Source organism: Charadrius vociferus, unplaced genomic scaffold, assembly GCF_000708025.1.
Source record: "Charadrius vociferus isolate BGI_N301 unplaced genomic scaffold, ASM70802v2 scaffold163, whole genome shotgun sequence".
NCBI lineage: Eukaryota > Metazoa > Chordata > Aves > Charadriiformes > Charadriidae > Charadrius > Charadrius vociferus.
The window spans coordinates 17,721,203-17,740,889 of NW_009648332.1; the positions used below are offsets into that span (position 1 = coordinate 17,721,203).

Consider the following 19,687-nt stretch of genomic DNA (forward strand, 5'->3'; position numbering starts at 1 on the left):
TTTCCTTTTAGCTGGACCAAATCTCTACTTTCTCTCTGTCAGTCAAGTTTCTCTTTTTTTATTCCATTAGAATCACACAGGTTCTTCCCATTATCCCAAGAATCTTCAGTAGTAAAGGCAAGCTTCTTTTTAAACCTGGCCTTTGTTACAAAAGTCTTAATACAGTCTCCTTTGCTTTACACAACTCACCTTTAATTCTGCATAATTATGGTATCGGGTTCAGACCTGAATTTCTCAGGCACTTTGTCATTGAAAGTTACTGACTGTTAGAAGAATTAGAATTCTTCTAGCAAAGAATTCCAAAACCTTTGGAATTAAGTTCTACGATCGTATGTAAAATGTTCACTGTATGATTAATTCTGAAGATGAAAATTAATCTATAAACCTCTATTATCTTCTGCTCATTTGCCATGACTGTTTAACAAGCTGGAAAAAATAAGATCATAAAATAGCATTAAAATATACACCATACCATTTTCAAGTTTGCTTTTTGGGTGTGGTCCACTAAATGCCAAAAATTTTCCTGGAACAATCCAGTTGAAATCACCATTTTCCACTCGCTATAAAAATTTCAGAAGAGAGAAAAGCATTTTATATCTGTACATACAAGGTTTAAAAAATTACTCAAGGTTTTATTTTACATTTTACTATGTTCTTGCTGCATTAAAATGAAACACTTCAAATGAAATTAGCTAGCTTACCTATAAGGGACAAACTAACCAACCATAAGCTGCTTCTCAAAAATCTCTAAATAAAATGCAACGCAAAAAATTTTGCCCAAGTTTTCCAATAAAACCAAAAAGATCCTGTATCTCAAATATTTCTCCCTTAGAGGGTTCTGCCCTTTAAGATACCTACTTACAAAAACACTGACAAACACCAAAATTCTTGTATGTTTTAATCAAAGAATATGGAAAAACACTTCCCTGTAAGGCACTGGCTAAAAACCCCAATTCACATAAAACAAATTAAAAACCTATTTGCCTTCAAAACCAATTATCCTTTCCCTGTAGAAACTGAAATTTACATATCGGCATAAACTCTGATGAGCCAGTAATCACAGAAGCAAAGCATAAATCAAATAAAAAGACTAAATAAAAAAACCCTCAAACTTTCAAACTGTGATGTTTTGCATTTCTCGCTAACTTTTAAATGAAAACTTCAAAATGGCTCTGCAAATTTTGTCAGTGCCAAAACTGGAAGCTTCTTTGGAAATACATAGCTAAAGTTCAAAACCACCTTTTACTTTTTTAATTGAAGAGTGCTCATTCTTCATTTGGCAATGCAGTTATTCTCATCATGACTTTTAAGGACATGGCACTCAGTTCAACTGCATTATTAAGCTTGTGCTTCTAGTTCTCAGCAAATCAAAACATCCTAATGAGTGAAAGATTCTGATAATAGACATTACTGTAATCAATTCACCAACTGTTTGCTTAGCTGAGCCCATTAGCCTTGCTCCAAATGTCCTCACACAGTGAAAACTCCTGTAAGTTAACAAGGTTGCATAAGGACTAGTGAAACCTTCTTACTGCCAAGTCAGGACCCCTCGCCCCCCTGAATTTCTACCACAGATTGCAATCTCAACATTGTAGCACCTCTACCCCCTTTAAGAAAGAAGTCCTGTTCAATAAAAGTATTTTTATATTTTTTTACCAGTTTTATTTGTGAATTAAGTAGTTCTTTGCAGTTACATGGGTTGTTGTGAATAATTTAAATTTAAACCAATCTGGACTACAGATATGTATACCACATGCAAACAGCATTACTATTTAAAAAAAGAGAACTTGAGTATTTTATAGTCCAACAAAAGGGGAATTAACTGCCTTGATAACGTAGCAAAGATGAAAGAACTATAAACGTGAAATAGAATTTCCCTTAGCCTGCTCCCTTTAAGTCTTATGCAACTTTTCTCCACGTAACTACACATTTGAAGACTTAACAAAGCAAAAACTTGGAACATTTAAAGTTTTAGAAATATAGCACAGGACATGTCTAAACATACAAAGCTGACCACAATGTGTAAAATAATAGAAGACATACCCAAAAAATGGACAAAAAAATTAAAGATGATTCCAAGTTCTTGCTTCTTAAACTCAGACAGTGGGCAGCGTACTTTAAACAGCATTCACACATACATACTTTTCACAAACTAAAATAATGTTAAGCATTAAACAACGTAATGGGATAGCTTTAGACAATTATTTTAATACTTTTTTCAGGCAGAAAATCTGCCTTTGACATCATTATGGAACATTCAAGTATACAGAAATCCTTCTACAAATGCTTTTAACTTTTGTGAATGCCTACATGTTACAACGTGCCTATTGCAACCAACATCCACTGTATAGATTTGTATTGCAAATTAAGTTTTTAAACTGTTTATTCCTCCCTGACTTCACCCTCTTTCTTGAACATTTATGAAGCATTTCCTATAGCTGCATGTATTTCAGGTATGTACTGTCATCCATATCTTCTTGCTTGTAAAAGTTATTTATCAAGTGTTAGAGAGATTTAAGAAAAGCAATTATCTCTAAAACTTGTTTGATATTAGAAATCTTCAACTTAAGATAATAAATTTTAAAATGGACATTTTCAGACTAAGCAAATTTATTCTCATTATTTCCACTTTTTCTGAAAATTGCAATAGAGGGGCTGGGGGGAAGAACACTGGCTACAATAAAGTAACAGAACTCCAAGAAGAGAGTTTAACATACATTCAAATGTCTAGTACACTTCTAGTTTGGATATCTTTCTCCTCAACTAATGCAACTGCAGGAACTTTAGGAAGTTCCAAAGACAAGGTCCAATACAACTACATGGTTGTCACTGACTTCAGTAAAAACCCTTTCCCTTCTTTTGGAGTGCGGGAAATTGTAGACAAAGATCACGCAACTCTTCTGGAGCAGACGGATACACCCCTTCTGTGCCTGCCATTTCCTCTGTACACAGCCCAGTTCACAGGTGTAGCACAGGCATATTTTAAAGGGTCTCTCCAGTAATATAGCTTCAGATAACTGTCTACTACTAGCGGATAAAAGTGCTTATGTTACAGAACAAAGTCCTAGAAGCATTTAGAGTCATTCAGAGTATCTATTCTTAAGTTGTAAGAAGGCTGGCAGAACAATGAATGACATCTGTTAGCTTTCATTAGGGAAATATCTTGGATGCATTTTTATTACCGGAATCCCCATATAATGCATCTTTACTAAAAAAGCTCAAAATGTGTTTAATCTATGTGGCTACAAAAATTTATCATGTATTTGGTACTAATAGCATCTCAAGAAGCTGCTCAACAGATTCTGTGGGTGAGATGAGAGACCTTGGCTCATATCCTGGGGGAAGACTGGGAAAGCACGAAAGACATCCCAGAAGCCAGAAAGGCTACAAGAAAAACAGTAGACTCATGTGATGCACTGAAATTGCAAGGATATTCATTCTGCATGTTTTTCACATACAGACAGGTTTGTATGTACATACCTTACATATGAACACTGGGTTTTACTTGAATTCAAATGTGTTTCCAGTCTGTTTGAAGTCGTGCGATACTGTATATTCTAACTTATTTTAGGTAAAGCAAACACATTCAACTCATTATTAAATGTACAAACCTCATAGTGTTCATATTCATCCACATCAAATGTCTTAAAGTCAAAAAATCCATGCTGCAAGGCCTAAAAGGCAACAAGGTGTCAGTTTATTCTGAAATATGATATTTAAACTCATTTTATAACACTGTTTTTGAGAATCAAAACGAAATCACTGAATGTGCTTTTGGCTTATTGAAGCCTCTATATTAAGACAACATTACATTTTGCACAACACAGACAACAAAAACTCCAACAATGTCACTAAAGCATGTCAGGCTCATTATCTCCCCTTCAAAGACATTACGATGGGACATAAGGTTGTTGCATATCACTTAAATCATAAAATTGATTCTCCCCACCCCACTATGTATGTTTTTTTCTGTAAGGCAGATGACAAATTAAAAAGCAATTCCCTTTTTGTCAACTTCTGAATATTCTGCTGAATAAATTTTCATGCAGCTGGACATAACAAAATACAGAATGTTAAGATTTTATTGATCTTCTACACTTAATGTGATACTCTGACTTAATCACCATAATACCCAGGGAAAACGGCATATACAGAATAAGCACTGTGTATAACCTGTATTTTATGATTTAATACACATTCCACTGATAGAATGAAGTTCACTAGACTACATTAGACAATATTTATTACAGGAATGAAAGAAGTCAAGTTTTGTATTTGATTACTGTACTATTATTAAATATGCCAATTTTGTACTAAAGATTTGTGTATAATACCATATTAAAAACAAACCTATGAATAAGGAATTCATAGGCCAAATTTGTTCCAGGAATAGGGGGAAGACAGTTCTGCAGCATGGCAGCATGTCTTTATACTGAATCTACTGCATTCTGAGAAGTATAGATACTATACAACATTCTGTGATTAAGGTGTGATAAAAAATAAAACCATAGATCTAGGATTTAAAAAACAATAATCATCAGTCTGCCATTATTTGCTACATATAGAGCACCTTTTTTAAGACAAAACAGAAATAGCTTTGTTATAGACCACAGAGGCTCAATGATTGGATCTGTGATGAAACCCAAGATGCCGAGAGGTTTGTCTGAACAGCTGATTTTGAAAAATTTATTTTACTTAAGCATGACTGGCTGGCTGTGCTCCAGAATTTGTAGGGCCCCCGAATTAAATGTATATGATATATGAGCACACAAACATCAAATTTACCCAGTTAGTCTAAGATTTTATTTCAGATTAAAGCATGCGGTTTCTGCTCAAAGTATTCTTACCTCTGTAGGTGAACTGGACAAAAATTCAGTAATAAATTTTATGGGAACAAAGGAAGAAAAACTGATACTCAAAGTCCTTTTGATGTGTTTGTTGCAGATAAATTACAGTGACTGCACTGACTGCTTCACAGAGCTTCAGGATCCGTAGAATGCCACACAAATTAGAGTCTTGGTGTTAACTGACAGCTCCTTTCCCACCCCCACAGAACTAAAAATATTAAGCTTGCTCTCTCTTTTTTCAATTTTTAAGAAACATTTGTTTTGCTGTACTTTTAAGAATTACAAATCGCCTATAAAATGTCTGTGCAGAACTGTTCATATAGCTTGCTCCGTTCATCAAGATCACCAGGAAATGTTGAACAAAATTTAATCTTTGCTTCTTTAGTATGAAGTATATCCTGTAACACAAGGTTGCCAATTAAGATGCAATGTAACATTTTTTAAAAAGCAATACTGGAGCTTAATATTCCCCAGGACCAGGACTGCTGAAAACGACACATCAAAACGCTAGTAACATACATTAGTTTTCATTCTTTTTAAAAAGTTCTGAACAGACTAGTGTCAAACACCGAACCACGTGTTTTGAGGGAAAGTTGCGGCCAAGTACGTGCAAAAAACTGTTCAGATTAAATCACAATATACCGAGGTGTCTGTCTCACTTGACTTTATCAACCTCGTTATTCCCTTTTACCAATGGTTATAAATGATCTATTAGCAGATCTAGTGCACGGCCTTGCACCGTTGAGTTAAGAACCGCCCCCAGCCAGACCTGGTGCGTCTGCACATTCAGATTCACCAGGTGAAGTTCAGCAAGCTGTCAAAGGCCAGGCCAGCCAGGTAGAAGGATAACCATCTTCCATTGTCACTACTCACACACAGTCCTCTGTACCTTAGGCTTCATGACAGCATACTACTCATTCGCACATTTTGGTTTGAAACCAGACTTTCTGATGTATTTTAACTGTATTTTCCTTCACGTTTTAAAAGACAATTTAAATCTGTTTTGCTAAGGAAAAGTGTTATTACCTTATTTATTCCCTGTAAACAGTCCAAGATCGTAAGATTGTACGTGCAGTTCCCAAATGAAGCATCCCTATAGATTTAATGCAAATGAATTTAATATACATGGAATTACTTTAAGAACTTGGGGAAAGGCAGCACACAACAGAGTATATTCTAGTAATTGAATCCCCTGTGAGAAATCTGAATTAAAGTTCAAAGAAGACATCCTTTTAGAAGCTTGCTCATGCTAAAGCACTCCCCTACCAAAGATGTAGCTCAGTGCAAATGCAGTCAGATACTGCAAATTATTTTAAGCGCATATTTTACATCGTCTAACTACATGCCCTTTACAAAATTATGTATGCTGCCCTGGAACAGGAAGCTTTGCATCCTATCTCAACGGTGTAAGTATAGTAGCAAATAAAGCTAAACTCGCTTTAACCATTATTCAAGTTTTAACTGAGTTACACTGTCTAACAAGGAAAGGCACATAAACTACTAGTGTGGATTTCATTCACAGGCTCTCATTCTATAGCCTGGTTACAGATGTGATTAAAAAATCTCCACATATAATTAAATTTAAAATTACTTGACCTCAGTTCTGCTACTCTGAAAATACCAATTTTTCTGTAAAAGATGACAGGATACCCCAAGGCAAAACATATCAAGTAGTAAGAGACACCAACATAAAAATAAATAACACCACCAAAAAATAACAGCAACAAATGTATTGTGGAAAAAAGAAAAAGTAGTTTGAAAAGTCTGCTTCAGACCAGTTTGCATTTTAACAAAATTTTGCCTGGGCAAATTATCACCTAATTACTCATTAAAGAAATCTTTTATAGTTTTGCTCTAAGCTACCTTATCCAGAATGCTAAGAACTGCAATTTGTCAGGATAGCAAAATTTTAGGTTTCAGCCAGATACATCTTTAATCTATAATTGATTCAAAGTTTCAATCTTTTATTGAAAACTTTCCTTTTTTGATAGTCTACTTGCTATAAGAAGATGGAAATTTGTTATATTGATATGCTCCTTCAATACGAAGTACTTTAAGAGTATAATATTCTCACCCATACTTTAAGAGCAGAATAAGTATGGCAGTTTTGAGGAACGAGTGTTCATAGAAAATGTTTTTCAGAAAATTAAAAGCTGTAATTTTGGTAGTGTCATATTACAGGAAGGCTACTCTAGAAAAGCTTTCAAGTTATTAGATTATTAAAAAAAATATTTAGGCACAATGTTTTAGAATGGGAACTTTAAAGTGTGAATAAATCTTCAATATCAAAATCCAACAAAATCCATAAAGTATTTTCATTACATTAGATAAGTAGAACATACCAAACCTGTAAAATATAAGCTTTACAGACAATACATTTTTGACAGGGGGGAAAGATTGGATAACAGGTGATTTTAGCAAACAAAAAGGTCTTATGAGCACAAAATCTGAAGGCCCCAATGGGAACACATGCATAGCAGAAAATCTTTAAAAGCTGTAACAGTTTTCTGAATGGGCTGATGGAAACAACAAAACCCAAAACAATGCAAACCACAAAATTAAGTATTTAGAGAAATATGAATGGAAAATATGATTGTACCAGACATGTTCTATATTATGTGTTATTTTGCTATAACAAGAATATAATTTTTATTTTACCTATATGTACATAACTACTTCTTCAACTGGTAGAGCATCTGATAATGCAGTACACAAAAACAATGCTGGGAAAAAAGCCACATAATCTCTAATCCATTAGTAAGCAGCGCTATGAGAGTGAGAGAGAGAAGGGAGAGAGGGAGGGAGGACATTGAACTTGACCTAGATGTACAAGATAAGCTTATCGCAATTCCAAGTATACAGTATTCTTAGCTACAGTTCCCACGGACAGCTATTACCAGTGGAATGAACATGGACACTGGCAGCTAACATCTATTGCCTACATCATCTGTGCCTCAAACGTCTCATTTCTGTTGCTGTGCACCTAACCATTAAAGTAGGTGTAGTCTGACTGGGGAAAACAGCTCTGCTGAGACTTGCCAACCACACACAGTGAAATAATAGAAAGACTGAAAGCCAGGAAAATTTCAAACAGGCAAAGTTCTGGAATGAACAAATTAAAAGCTGTTTAAACCTAATCCCAAATTCCCAGAAACTCAAAGAATAGCAATAGTCTGATTGTTTTTTTTTGTTTGTTTGTTTGTTTGTTTGTTTTAAAAGAAACACAACACACTGCAGTAACACCTGAAAAACTCACACCCCTATCTATCCTTTGTGGCAGAATATGACAATGTAATGAAACAATAACAAACACTAGATATGAATGACAGTACAGCATGGTAGTGAAATAACACCTGGAAGCAATGGTTTAGTATTACCTAATGCTTCAAGGGAAAGCATGATGTTTGATGAACGATGGCGAATACTGAGCGTATTATATCAGACCTTGCCATAATCTCTCCCTTTCTCTCCCTTTGCTCCTCAAGCATCTTCTGGTAAGAAAACAAGCAAATCATAAAAGTTCCTTTCATCGTAATTTGGAAAACAAGAAAGTGGAACAATATCTATGCAATTTTTTCCTTAAAGCCTCAGCCATTTTTATTTAGCACTCCCAATCCTTTTCAGGGTAAATCTAGGTATATATATGTATTTGCTTTTCTAGTTTCCGATGTACAGCCTGATTAGAATCAATTACAGATGCAAACCTATTGCTGAAACTTTACTGTTTTATGCTCCAGAATTTTAGGCCAAGGTATCCACAGGTATTAAATTTTTGGTGTAAGAACAAAGAAATTAATCTGGCAAAAGTTTTATATATAATCCATGAGGATTCTGTATGCTGGAACCATTAATACAGCAGAGAGATATCTGAAGTACAAGTAAGGCAAGTGCTTGTGGAATCAGTATTAGGAGATGAAACCCAAGTTACTAGTTTCAGAACACAGAGCAAGCAACAAAATGCACTTTACAGAACTCTTAATACTTAAAACAATATAAAAAACTAGTTTATTCATGAAGCAGAGTCACAGTGTACTTATGAAGTGACATTTTTTACATTCAATCTTCTTATCAAATAGATGATTTCATATTATTCCAGAGAAGTGTTAGTATTCCTTTAGAGTTTAGTCAAAGAGCATTTTGCAGAAGTATTAGAGAGGACAGATGCTTAATGCCAGTCTTACTGCCAACTACATGTCTAGAAAGGCCTTGAAATACTCAAAAGGCAAAGAGTAACAGTTTATCGTGACCTGATTTCCTGAACGTTTTAAGTAAATTACTAGAGTAGAGTATCTTTTTGTTTAGAGGAAGTTGTCTAAGTTATTTTAGGTCACTAATTATTTTGATTACTTTTTTGTTAAAAGCAAAACCAAACCAAATATCCCTTCCAGTCACCTAGAGGACTGCTTCCAGGCTGAGGCTGAGTTATCAAGTTCTTTTTCTAGCCCAGAGAAGTCAGTCAGAAGTCACATCAAATCATTAGGCAGCTTTGTAAATATTTTTTTTTTTTTTTAAATCATCTTATTTTCTGAATCCTTCCGAATGAATGCATTTTTCTGGAGAAAACTAAGTATTTAAAAACTAATGCAAATTGGCTAGTTTAATTTCACCATTCTTTGTGTCAAGCCATCTTCCTTCCTACTGATGTCTAAATTTCCAGACCATGGACAAAAATATTGGATACTGTCAGAACTAGTACTAATGTGTGCAAAAATCCTGTTAGAAATGCAGCTATTCTCATACTACATTGACTTGAGAAGTCAATTATATAGTGCTAGATTTACCAGCACGCATTTTCTTTATACCGATGCCAGATATATTTCAAAGTTTCAGAGCAATAATTAATAATATTAATTTTAGCTTGCATAAAATGCAATAGATTCTGAATGGGCCGCACTTTGTACCACAGTAAAGCCAAATACAAGCAGTAACATTTATCAGGAAAGGCACTGTAAAGAAAAAAATACATTTACTAACCTTGATTAATTTTACAGTAAATTAAAATTCATTCCAGACATTCTTCCTATTTAAACTTACTCTTTTTTGTCCACTGTACACAGTGAGCATCCTATCCTACAGAAAACTTATGCATGTGCTTACATTTAAGACAGTAGTAATTTTTAACTTACTGGAACTACCTACAAGTATACAAAAACATTTAGGTGTTTTTCCTGGTGGAAACCAAGCTATTTGGATTTCAAGTGTTATACCTTTTTGTTCAACTCGGAAGTCTGTGTTTAAAAAAGCACAGAAGAGAAAGGAAGATCCCATTTCATATCAGAATAATCAAACAGACTATATACAGACATCTCCTGCACAGTTTTACAGTGTGGTTACTCTGATTTCTGTTGCTGATCACATTTCACTACAGTATTCTCACAGTCTTTTATGGTGAAATGCATAACCTCCCTGACTTTCAAACACTGTTTTACCGACTATTACCTGATAGTACTCCATTTGCTTTCAAAATGAGAAAAACACGAATATTTCTATGAGATACAGATGTAGTATGAATCTGAGCCAGCATTACAGAGCTGCAAATCCCACATCTGATTTCACAGTTATTGTAGCTGACCTCAATACTGCATAACGCTTTCCCTTTCACCAAACCTCTAAACGCTGTCAATAGCAAAACAGTTTGTTTCCTGAGCACTTGCCAATAAATAAACCCCAAAAGCTACAAACTACAATCTAGCTCTGAAATTCATGTCATATCTAGAGATTGAACACAGTAACGCTAATATGTATTTTTTTCTCTTTAATATAAAGTCAATAGAGAGTAGTTTGAGGTAAAAATCTAAACCAGTTTCACAATAGGAAACTGGTATTTATGATGATTTAAAATGGTGTTAGCATCGTTTTGTTAAACAGAAGTGAGAAGATACAGCACAAGATCTTCAAGAGACTAGAGCATCACCAAGTGACAGTGAATCAGCCAAAAATAAGATGAAAGTGTCTCAAAGACAGTAGTGCCCTATCATCCTGCTTTGTCTTTAGTTTTTCTATTATCAAAACAAAAAACTTTCCACGTATCTTGTATGACGGTTATTTTGGTTTCCTTCCAGCCCTGAACAATATTTGCTGAAGCTGTCTTTAAATGAAATACCAGCTGAAGATGTAAGCCGATTAAGGTTTTTTGAGGTCACTGAGCTAGCTGAAAGTAGATCAGTTTCCCAGTGATCACTTCATGTAAACATACCTCAGTACTCCATAAAGAATCTGACAATCCTGCAGCTTCTCCCTTTTGAAAGCTATTTTTTTTTCTAAATAGAAGACACTTCAGCCACCAAATTAACAAACTTGTTAAATAATCTAGCTGTAACGCTTATCGTTGCTCACTAATAAACTCTTGCACTTCAAACTATTCAAATGGAGATGACTTATACTACAGAAATTATATAATATCTATGTTTCAGGCTCAAAGAATAAATGTAAGTCAATAAGTACTGAATACCAATGATTATTACCTCAAATTATTTCCTTCCTAGACCTTAGAATAGGAGGAAAGAGGTAGGACATTTGGGTTACGTTTTTCATTGTACAGAAGAGTCATTTCAGTCCTTTTCAAGAAACTAAGGATGTGGAAGGAGTGCAAACTTTCTCATAGCACCAACCTGTTTCTTCACAGTATAGCTTGATGCTAAGCAGATATACTACCTAAGGCAGTGCTACTGCTTCCAGCACAGGTTCATTTGCCTGAGCCTCTGCATCATGCTGTATTTTGTACCAGAGATGTCTCCAATGTCTTAGAAAGGACAGAGGGAGAAAATAATCGCAAAGGCCTTGGAAAACCAGGGAAGGAGGAATAAATTATTTATTCTCCATTCCCAGCTAATCTAGATTGTCCCACTGCAGGCCCTCATCAGATATACTTGCCCTTCTCTCAGCCTCAGTAATTCTTAAGCTCCTTAAGTATCTATTCCAGCCTCTTCCTATGAATTCAACTCCCAAATAGCCCCTTTCTATCAGACTACCCATTTTTTACCTAGTCTCCTATCTTGGCAGAATCCTTCAGTTTATTTCCTCACTCCTCTTTGTCTCACCTCCCACACAGCTAGATTACACAGCCTTCTTTCCCAGCAGGACAAACTATACCACAGGTAACAGAATCTGCTTAGGCTCTAATCCAGTGCCAACACCTGACACAGTCCAAAGCAGCTCCAAATGAAATTTAAGTGCTCTCCAGCCCCACGCCATATAAGAAAAAACACTCAAGAAATCAAGATGTTAAATGCTTCTAGCAAAATCTTGTAACGCTATACTCCTTCAAGAAACAGCGAGGCTTTCCTCAAGAAGATTGCCTCCCTCCCATCCTCTAAAATAGCCAAAGCTTTGTGTTAAAACAAAACAACAACAAAAACAACCAACACAAACCCCACCAAAACCCAACCACACCACAGAAAACCCACCACAAAAACCCACAAGCTCCCAAAAATGCTTTAGTTTTAGCCAATCATTTATCCCCAACAATTCAGCACTTGAAACACCCGGACAAAGACTGCAGAGAAGTTATGTTTCAAAAGACTGCTTACTCTATACATTTATTGCCCTCTTCTCTTGAAGCTGACAAACAGAATGAAGTAATTATACTTTTGCAACCATTGTGACAGCCCAGACTGCAAAAACTGTGCAGTCCCTTTGCTGGCCATTGCCTCCTTCAATGTTTTCAGTTAGCATTCTCTCCCCTGGGAAACGTAAAATGCTCTATATATATAATATAAAGCCATCTTCAGAAACTCTTGCCATTTCTTGTATTTTTTGACCCCTCCTTTGCTGATCCCAGAGTAGCTAACTATTTTATTTTGGAAGAGAATTTTATTAATTCAGACTCAAAAGGATTTGCTTTGAATAATTATTTAAATTAAAAGGAAATTGTTTCATGTCACTAAATTTGTTACTGTGGTTCTTATCAGCCTCACAAGAAATCAAAGAGCCAATTACTTTCACTATGTCCTACCAGTCAAGCAGAAATAGTGTTTTCTATTATTATTACTATCATCATCATTATTATAAGGAATTAATTGGAAAGCAAAGATCTGTAGCCTTTGTTTTGAGCAAATAGGGTCGTATGAGACTGTTCTGCAAATACACTATTCCTTACAAGTTTTCTGTCTTACAACTTTGGGATCTGACAACTAAGGTCCTTTACTTTGTCAGAACCTCTTTTCCACACACCTTAATCTTTACTTTGGCTGGGGAGAAGGAACATAAAGACATAGCAATTTACTATAATTCCAAACAGTATTTTTTTTATAATTGGTGAACAAGATACAGCTATTCTCAGCTAACATACATCCTCCACTAAGAGAGTTTTGCTTTTTAAGCAAGTTTTGGATAAACTAAGCTTAAGATTCTGAAAATTTTACGTCACTTCAGAATTAAAAGCTCCTATATGTAAGAAATACTCCTGCCAAAGTTGAACCACTGAGAATTTGATATGAAAGGGAGAATTATTATTTTTTTTTTTAGACTCCACTAAAACGCTGCGTAGTAATCCCCAAAAGGAAGCGAAATATTGCAGGGAAATATTTCACTTGTTGCTTGCCCAAAGTGATAAGGAGACAGAAGAACGCACTGTCACTCTTTCTGCGCTCAGAATAATAGAGTTTGCTTCAAAGAACTTCTTGTAGCAATTTTTCAATAGCTGAATCTTCTGTGAACAGAAAGGACTAAAGTAATTCTTTCAAACTGGGAGAAGATGAGGAACCGAAGAATCTAAAAGATGCAGAAAACTATACATTATTTTTTAACTTAGATCATCACACCTGTATTTTATGTAGAATTTGGAGATGTTAAAAAACACTGACATGTTTAAAATAACTGATTTTTTTAATGCATCGTACCAATTATCTTTTATAATTAGCTGAAAAAAGTATGGGTAACAATGGCTCAAAAAAACTATTGGGCTTTGGTGAGCTATTGATGACCAGGTGAATGTATAAACTCTCTGCCAATAAAAGCTATCACTACTTTGATACCATTTTTAAAATGTGTTTGATGGTTTAAGATTTCGAAGTCAAACTGGTCTTCACATACAAATCTACCATCCCAACAGTTCATACTGTGTCTGGCTCCTGTACAAACTGTGAGAAGACAGACAATCTGATCTTCCTTTGCTGAGTGGCTGTAGAATCAGATGAATTTGATACAGTCAAGGTAGGCAGGTCTACATTTACAAATGCATCGGCTGATAGTGAACACTACTTGTAAAACACTGACTCCCCTAAAAAAGAGGACAGTGACCTTCTTGAAGTTGCCTTTCATCGCCAGCGTTTCCATAAGAATAGTGTAAGGTATTTAGATTCACAAAGTCCAAGGGCATTTCATGGTCCACACCATGAAAACTTCTGGAATTCTCTTTATTAGATAGGCATGATAGCTAAAACTCCTCAGATTCAAGTTTCAGTATGGCCTTAATATAGAGAATAAAGACAGATTGATAGAAATTATCTATGATTCATTGAAAACAGAAAGTAAACAAAGCAATCTAGTAACTGGAACATTAGTACTTGTTCTGTAAAATAGAGAAAATATAACAGCGTAAACCCTCTTTCATTTCAGAGCTGGTTAGGTACCAGGTAATTTAAAAGATCTGAATGACTTCCAAATAGTAAAGCACAATACATCATACAGAAAAGTTTTAATTGCTATATCACAAACATGCTAAGAGCTATTTTCTAACCTTGACAGTTTGCAAGACTGGGAGTGTTACTTGAAACTTAAATCAATTGAAATGGCTTTATTATTCCAACACAGAGCAAGTAATTCCACCAGATGTAAAAAATACTTTTTCTGGAGATCAGTCATTTTGATACAACATCTATATCAGACACAAAATCCTTTTCTGGGATGGCAATCTGAAAAATTTATATTTAGCAAATTCCAAAACACAAAAGTTAGGTCCATTTCTCATGTTCACATACCTAAATGGAAGATATGGTGGATTAGATCCAGACAGAAGTGTTCTGTAAGCTTCTTCTGGAGTTTTCTTCAAGTATATTACCTACAGGGGGTGGGGGAGAGGAAAAAAAAAAAAAAAAGCCCTGAGCCTGAGAAGTCATTAACTACATGTACACTTCCCCCATCCCACCAAACCCTTAAAAAACGCATACAATACTCCTTTATAACCGAATCCAGTGACATTTATAGGTCAGAAAAGACATATCTACACAAAGTAAAAGATTCAGAAATCAGAAGAAACAGATTTGTTTTGTGTCATTCCTCCCTTAAAAAAAAAAAAAATAAAAAAATCACACATTCCTGCAACTGAGAGAATTTATGACAGACTCAACATTGTACTAAAATGAAAAATTGGCACCTACGCTAAGAGTTCTCTGTCCAGCTTTAAATGAGTCAAAATACTATCACGGCAGCTGACAAAGGAAACATTTCTCCACCACAACTCAATGGAAGATTTTCCAAGACAAATATTTTTTGATTCCTAATTGTCAATATCAAACTACTAATTAACAAAAATATCCAATTCAACAAGTTGAACCTGTTACTATGAGACCAACATATAGTTAATGTAACACCCTAAACCAAGGCTCATTCTGCTATCGCTGAACTCTATCAGCTCAGCTTACTTGCTTAAGTAAGAAATTAAAATACAAACACATCTTGTTGCATTTCAATTCCTATTTGTACAGTAAAACTGGTCCTAAAATAAATTTAACTCTGAATACATATTAAGCAAGTGCATTATTTACAAAAAAATATTTAAATCCAGTTTGCAGTGGTATATTCCACATGCGCAAACATGTTCTGTAAACAAAGCCACGCAACTTCCCCACAACTCACCTTGCAACCAACATCTACGTGGCTACATTTTAGCTCTACACACATTTAACTGCTGAATATAAGTATTCTAATAATTATTTTCTTACGAAGACATAAGCTAGATCCTGATCTAAAAGCTTTATTCAACTTTTGACCTTGAACACATTAGAATATAGGTAAGTCGTAGTCACTCCCAGAATATTTGCCATTTGCTTTATATCTGGAGTCATATCTTGAGTAAATGGGATTCTTAGTATTCTGTAAGATGTCAATATGATAGGTAGATTTTCTTGCATTTCTTCCTCAAACATGGGCGAGGCAGTCACAAAGGACAAGATAAGGATAAAACAACAAAAACAAGAAAAGACTCAAGTAAAACAGTTTGAAAAACTCTTTGCCATGATGCAATGAACAAAGAGATCATCTCTGTTTTTCAACTACCACCTATTTCACTGCTTTGAACAACTGGTCTAATTTTGGACCAAAACCCTTTACACAAACTGATTTGCCTTCAAAAGATAAATTCCCTGACACATAGCTGTATTTCAGTCTCAGCCTCCAATGTTGCTGCTCCACTCATCACGGTCACGCTGGTAGCATGGATCAGTATTATCAGTACCCAAGAAGAGGAACAAACCCCACTTATCTTCAAATGTTAAATCTCAATACTGTGGCAATGTCAATATTGCTGTTGCATTTAGCAAGTGCCCAAATTACGTGTTTCTCAAAATTAATGACACTGTATTTGCCCAAACTTCCATATTCCCCCCTCCTTAACCTCTGAAAGCAAATGCTTCCTGAAACTTTCCACTACCAAAACAGACCACAATTTCTATATGAAAACCATTCCATTTATTCTGTGTTATCAGAACAATTGTTTCTAACTCAATTATTTCTAACTCTTTTTTGTTGGGGCAAAACCAGTAATTACTAATATTGAAATGGATTCAGAGATTTATTTAATGGATATATGTATTTACTTGATTTAAAAAGTGGAGGGGCCTATTTCTTTTTATTTTTAAGCTGCAATGGTCTGTCTACAGCAATGATTGCTAACTAATGTCACCAACTTCATGCTTTCAACCCCTGTAGCATGGCAATGCTATTCTGTTTTCACAGTCATTTGTAAAAGATTCTTTTAGTCTGTGAAAGTCTCTTTTATATTTCCTTTATAGTCCCCCCTCATCACAAATTTAAGAACAAGGCATCCTGTGCAATAGATTTTGGTGTGGGGGGTTGTATTTCAGAGGAAATACTGATTTTATTCAGGTCAATTAATGTCAATTATGACATCGATTAGCTTACATTTAAAGCCTAAATTCCTGCTTATAGTCAAAAAGCCCTTAGAGGGTAGTTTAAAGGACTTTAGGGAAAGATGAGTTTCCATCTTACACAGCAAGGAGTCAGAAATCTGAAGTAGGGGCAAATTTGTACCATATGAATGTTTTCCCAATGCTGCAGTTTTTATTTCACAGAAGTTATGGTACTTCAAAGCTGTGTCTGCTCAAAGACATGTATACATGACATTTTGAACCAAATACTGATAAGTTGCCTGTCCACAAAGCTCATAAAAGCTCACAATAAAGACACCAGGATGGAAATAGGAAAAAGATATTAAGAACACGAAAGAAAAAATGAGAGGGAAAGAAACACTCAACAGAGCTCCTGAAAAAAACAAAAGTATCACAGATGTCAAGAATAACACAATAACTGAAGGAAGAAGGATAATGAAATAGAGAAGGAAACACTCCTGTAGTGTGTTTAGTACTTAAAAAGTAGCTGTTATCCATTAAGAAAAACCCAGGAGACTGTCTTCTGACTCATCTTTATAAATGAAAACTCAGCAACTGAAACTTAGCTTCATTTTTTAATCCAATATGGTGAGTCTTCAGAGTGCTTTCATTCCACAACTTACACCAAAAAAAAAAACCAACCAAACCCACCACAAAGAGCCTTTAGTGAATAGTTTGTATAAATTGAACCTGGATCTAAGAAATAATGTAAGAACCTAAAAAAAAAACAACAACTCACTTTCTAGATAGTAACTATTTTCTTATAAGAGTTGCTATACAAGGGACAAGGTTCTCCCTCTCCCCACTGTCACTATTCTAACTCATAACATGTGGCACTGATACCTGTAAAAACCAGTCAACAGATACTGAAAATTTTCAAATATTTTTTTCTCTGACATGTCCATTCTTATGTTCTTAAATTCCTGTGGTTGAAAGACAAAGCTCTTCATAGTTGGGATGCTATGCAGGCACAAGACATGTAGCAATACTGGCCCTGTACACACTGCCAAGAAAATTCATACTATATGTCCTAAAAAGCTAACAGAACAAAAATGGAGTTAGTATTTTGAAAGTCCACCTTAACACTCATCCACAATATTTCAAATACAATTTGGATTAATCTTGTTCCCACCTGCACATGCCATTTTTGAATTAGAAGTATGTGGAACAGATCCACTCTAGAGCTGCTAAGTCCTCAGAAGAATTCTGTGAAGCCAATGTAAGGAAATCTGAAGAAAGCTGTAGCTTTAAACAGCAAAGAGGCTGTACACGCTGCAGTAACTGAAAAGACTTTGTCCTTGCTGACCCTCCAAGGGAGGGATCATGGATTTGCAGTAGTGTGATATGCTTAGACTACAAGAGAATAAACTCTTCAAAGTTCAGGTAGGGCTCAGAAGTCTAATCTGTATTTGTAAATTAGGGAAAAACACTCCTGCAAGCAAATGACTGAACATACTGTAGTAATTTGCTATTACTCAGTCATTTGCTGTGATAATTACAAACTTAACAACTCAATGGCTTTTCTCCCTTATTTGTGTTACAGAAGTCTAATAAAAGCTATTACTACCAAAATAAACACTTAAAGTAATTGTGAGAAAGAAGTAAGCCCAGCCCATCTGCTATCTACAAGGAAAAGGAAAGAGAGCTCAGAATCTTTTCAGATTTTGTCACAGTATGAAAGCATTATGTTTCACCAGGACTGCTCAGAAGTCAGATTTTGGTCCACTAATCAAGTTTTGATCTTTGAAGAACTGCAAGAGATAACTACTACTTGTCTGCTACAAGGGTAAAATTAAAGCTCTAGGTTTACCAGCAGGAGCAAGTGTCACACATATATTCTCTCTTCCCCCTGCCCCTCGAAGTACAAAAGCAGTCACTGGTACAAACAGACTACTATTGATCCTGCTCTTCTCCCCCAGTGAATTCAAACCTTACTAGATAGCAGAGTACACAACCAGGTAGGGGTTCCTTGGTTTCCAACCAGAAAAGAAACATAACAAATAGCGTAAGAATATGGAAAGAGGCACCCAGCCCCAAATTCATCCAGGTGTTATCAGACAGGACAAAACACACTCTCCTTCACAATTTCTCCAAGAATGAATTCTTTGATGACAAGTGGGGAGTTCATGTAATCACTTCAGTATATTTCAGTTAAACCTACTCCCTTCTCACCCCTCTTTCCCCCTAGAAACTACTAGGGACAAACTGAGTCAAACCAGGCTACTTTAGTTTTGGTATGCATGAAAGTACTGGTAATACTATTTAAAAAATGTTTCTAAAGATTTTTTTTTTTTAAATTAACTGTTGTGGGAGACTACATAAAAAACCCCAACAACTAAAATAAGTCTGCAGATGAAGGGAAAAGCAAAGCAATACTAGCTTCAAAATATTCTTTGTGGCACCTGGTAAGACTTTGCAAAACCTAGTAGCACCCTGTTTCTGACATTAGTGTAACAGTCTGTGTTGTAGTCTTGGCCATTTAGAAGGAACCCTAAATTTCTCTGTAAGATCAGCAAAGTCTGTGTGTTCTTCTTTTCTTGTAACACTTTAAATATTTTTTTTTCTTCTTAATCTGAACTTTATGACAGAAGTAATCTTTGCAGAATTCCTAAGAGCAAGGACAATAATTTAGCAACTGGACATGATTAGCCCAAATGTATTGGAAGTCCATTGTAAAACCAAAATTTAGAAAACATCTTCCTGAGATGCAATTTACAAACAGGCAAACTATTGCCAATAAAGTTCTAAGACTTAACTTTCATTTAAACTTAT

General features: G+C 35.2%; 1 protein-coding gene across 2 annotated transcripts in view; it reads right to left on the reverse strand.

Moving 5' to 3' along the window:
* The window catches only part of CDC14A (cell division cycle 14A), a 59,137-nt gene that overhangs the window by 20,085 nt on the left and 19,365 nt on the right, over positions 1-19,687 (reverse strand). For both annotated transcript variants that reach the window (XM_009884773.1, XM_009884774.1), the window contains exons 4-7: positions 14,768-14,847; positions 5,874-5,940; positions 3,612-3,674; positions 473-560 (exon numbers count right to left, since the gene is read on the reverse strand). In XM_009884773.1, the coding sequence (XP_009883075.1) occupies positions 473-560; positions 3,612-3,674; positions 5,874-5,940; positions 14,768-14,847 (298 nt within the window). The remainder of the gene's footprint in view (positions 1-472; positions 561-3,611; positions 3,675-5,873; positions 5,941-14,767; positions 14,848-19,687) is intronic.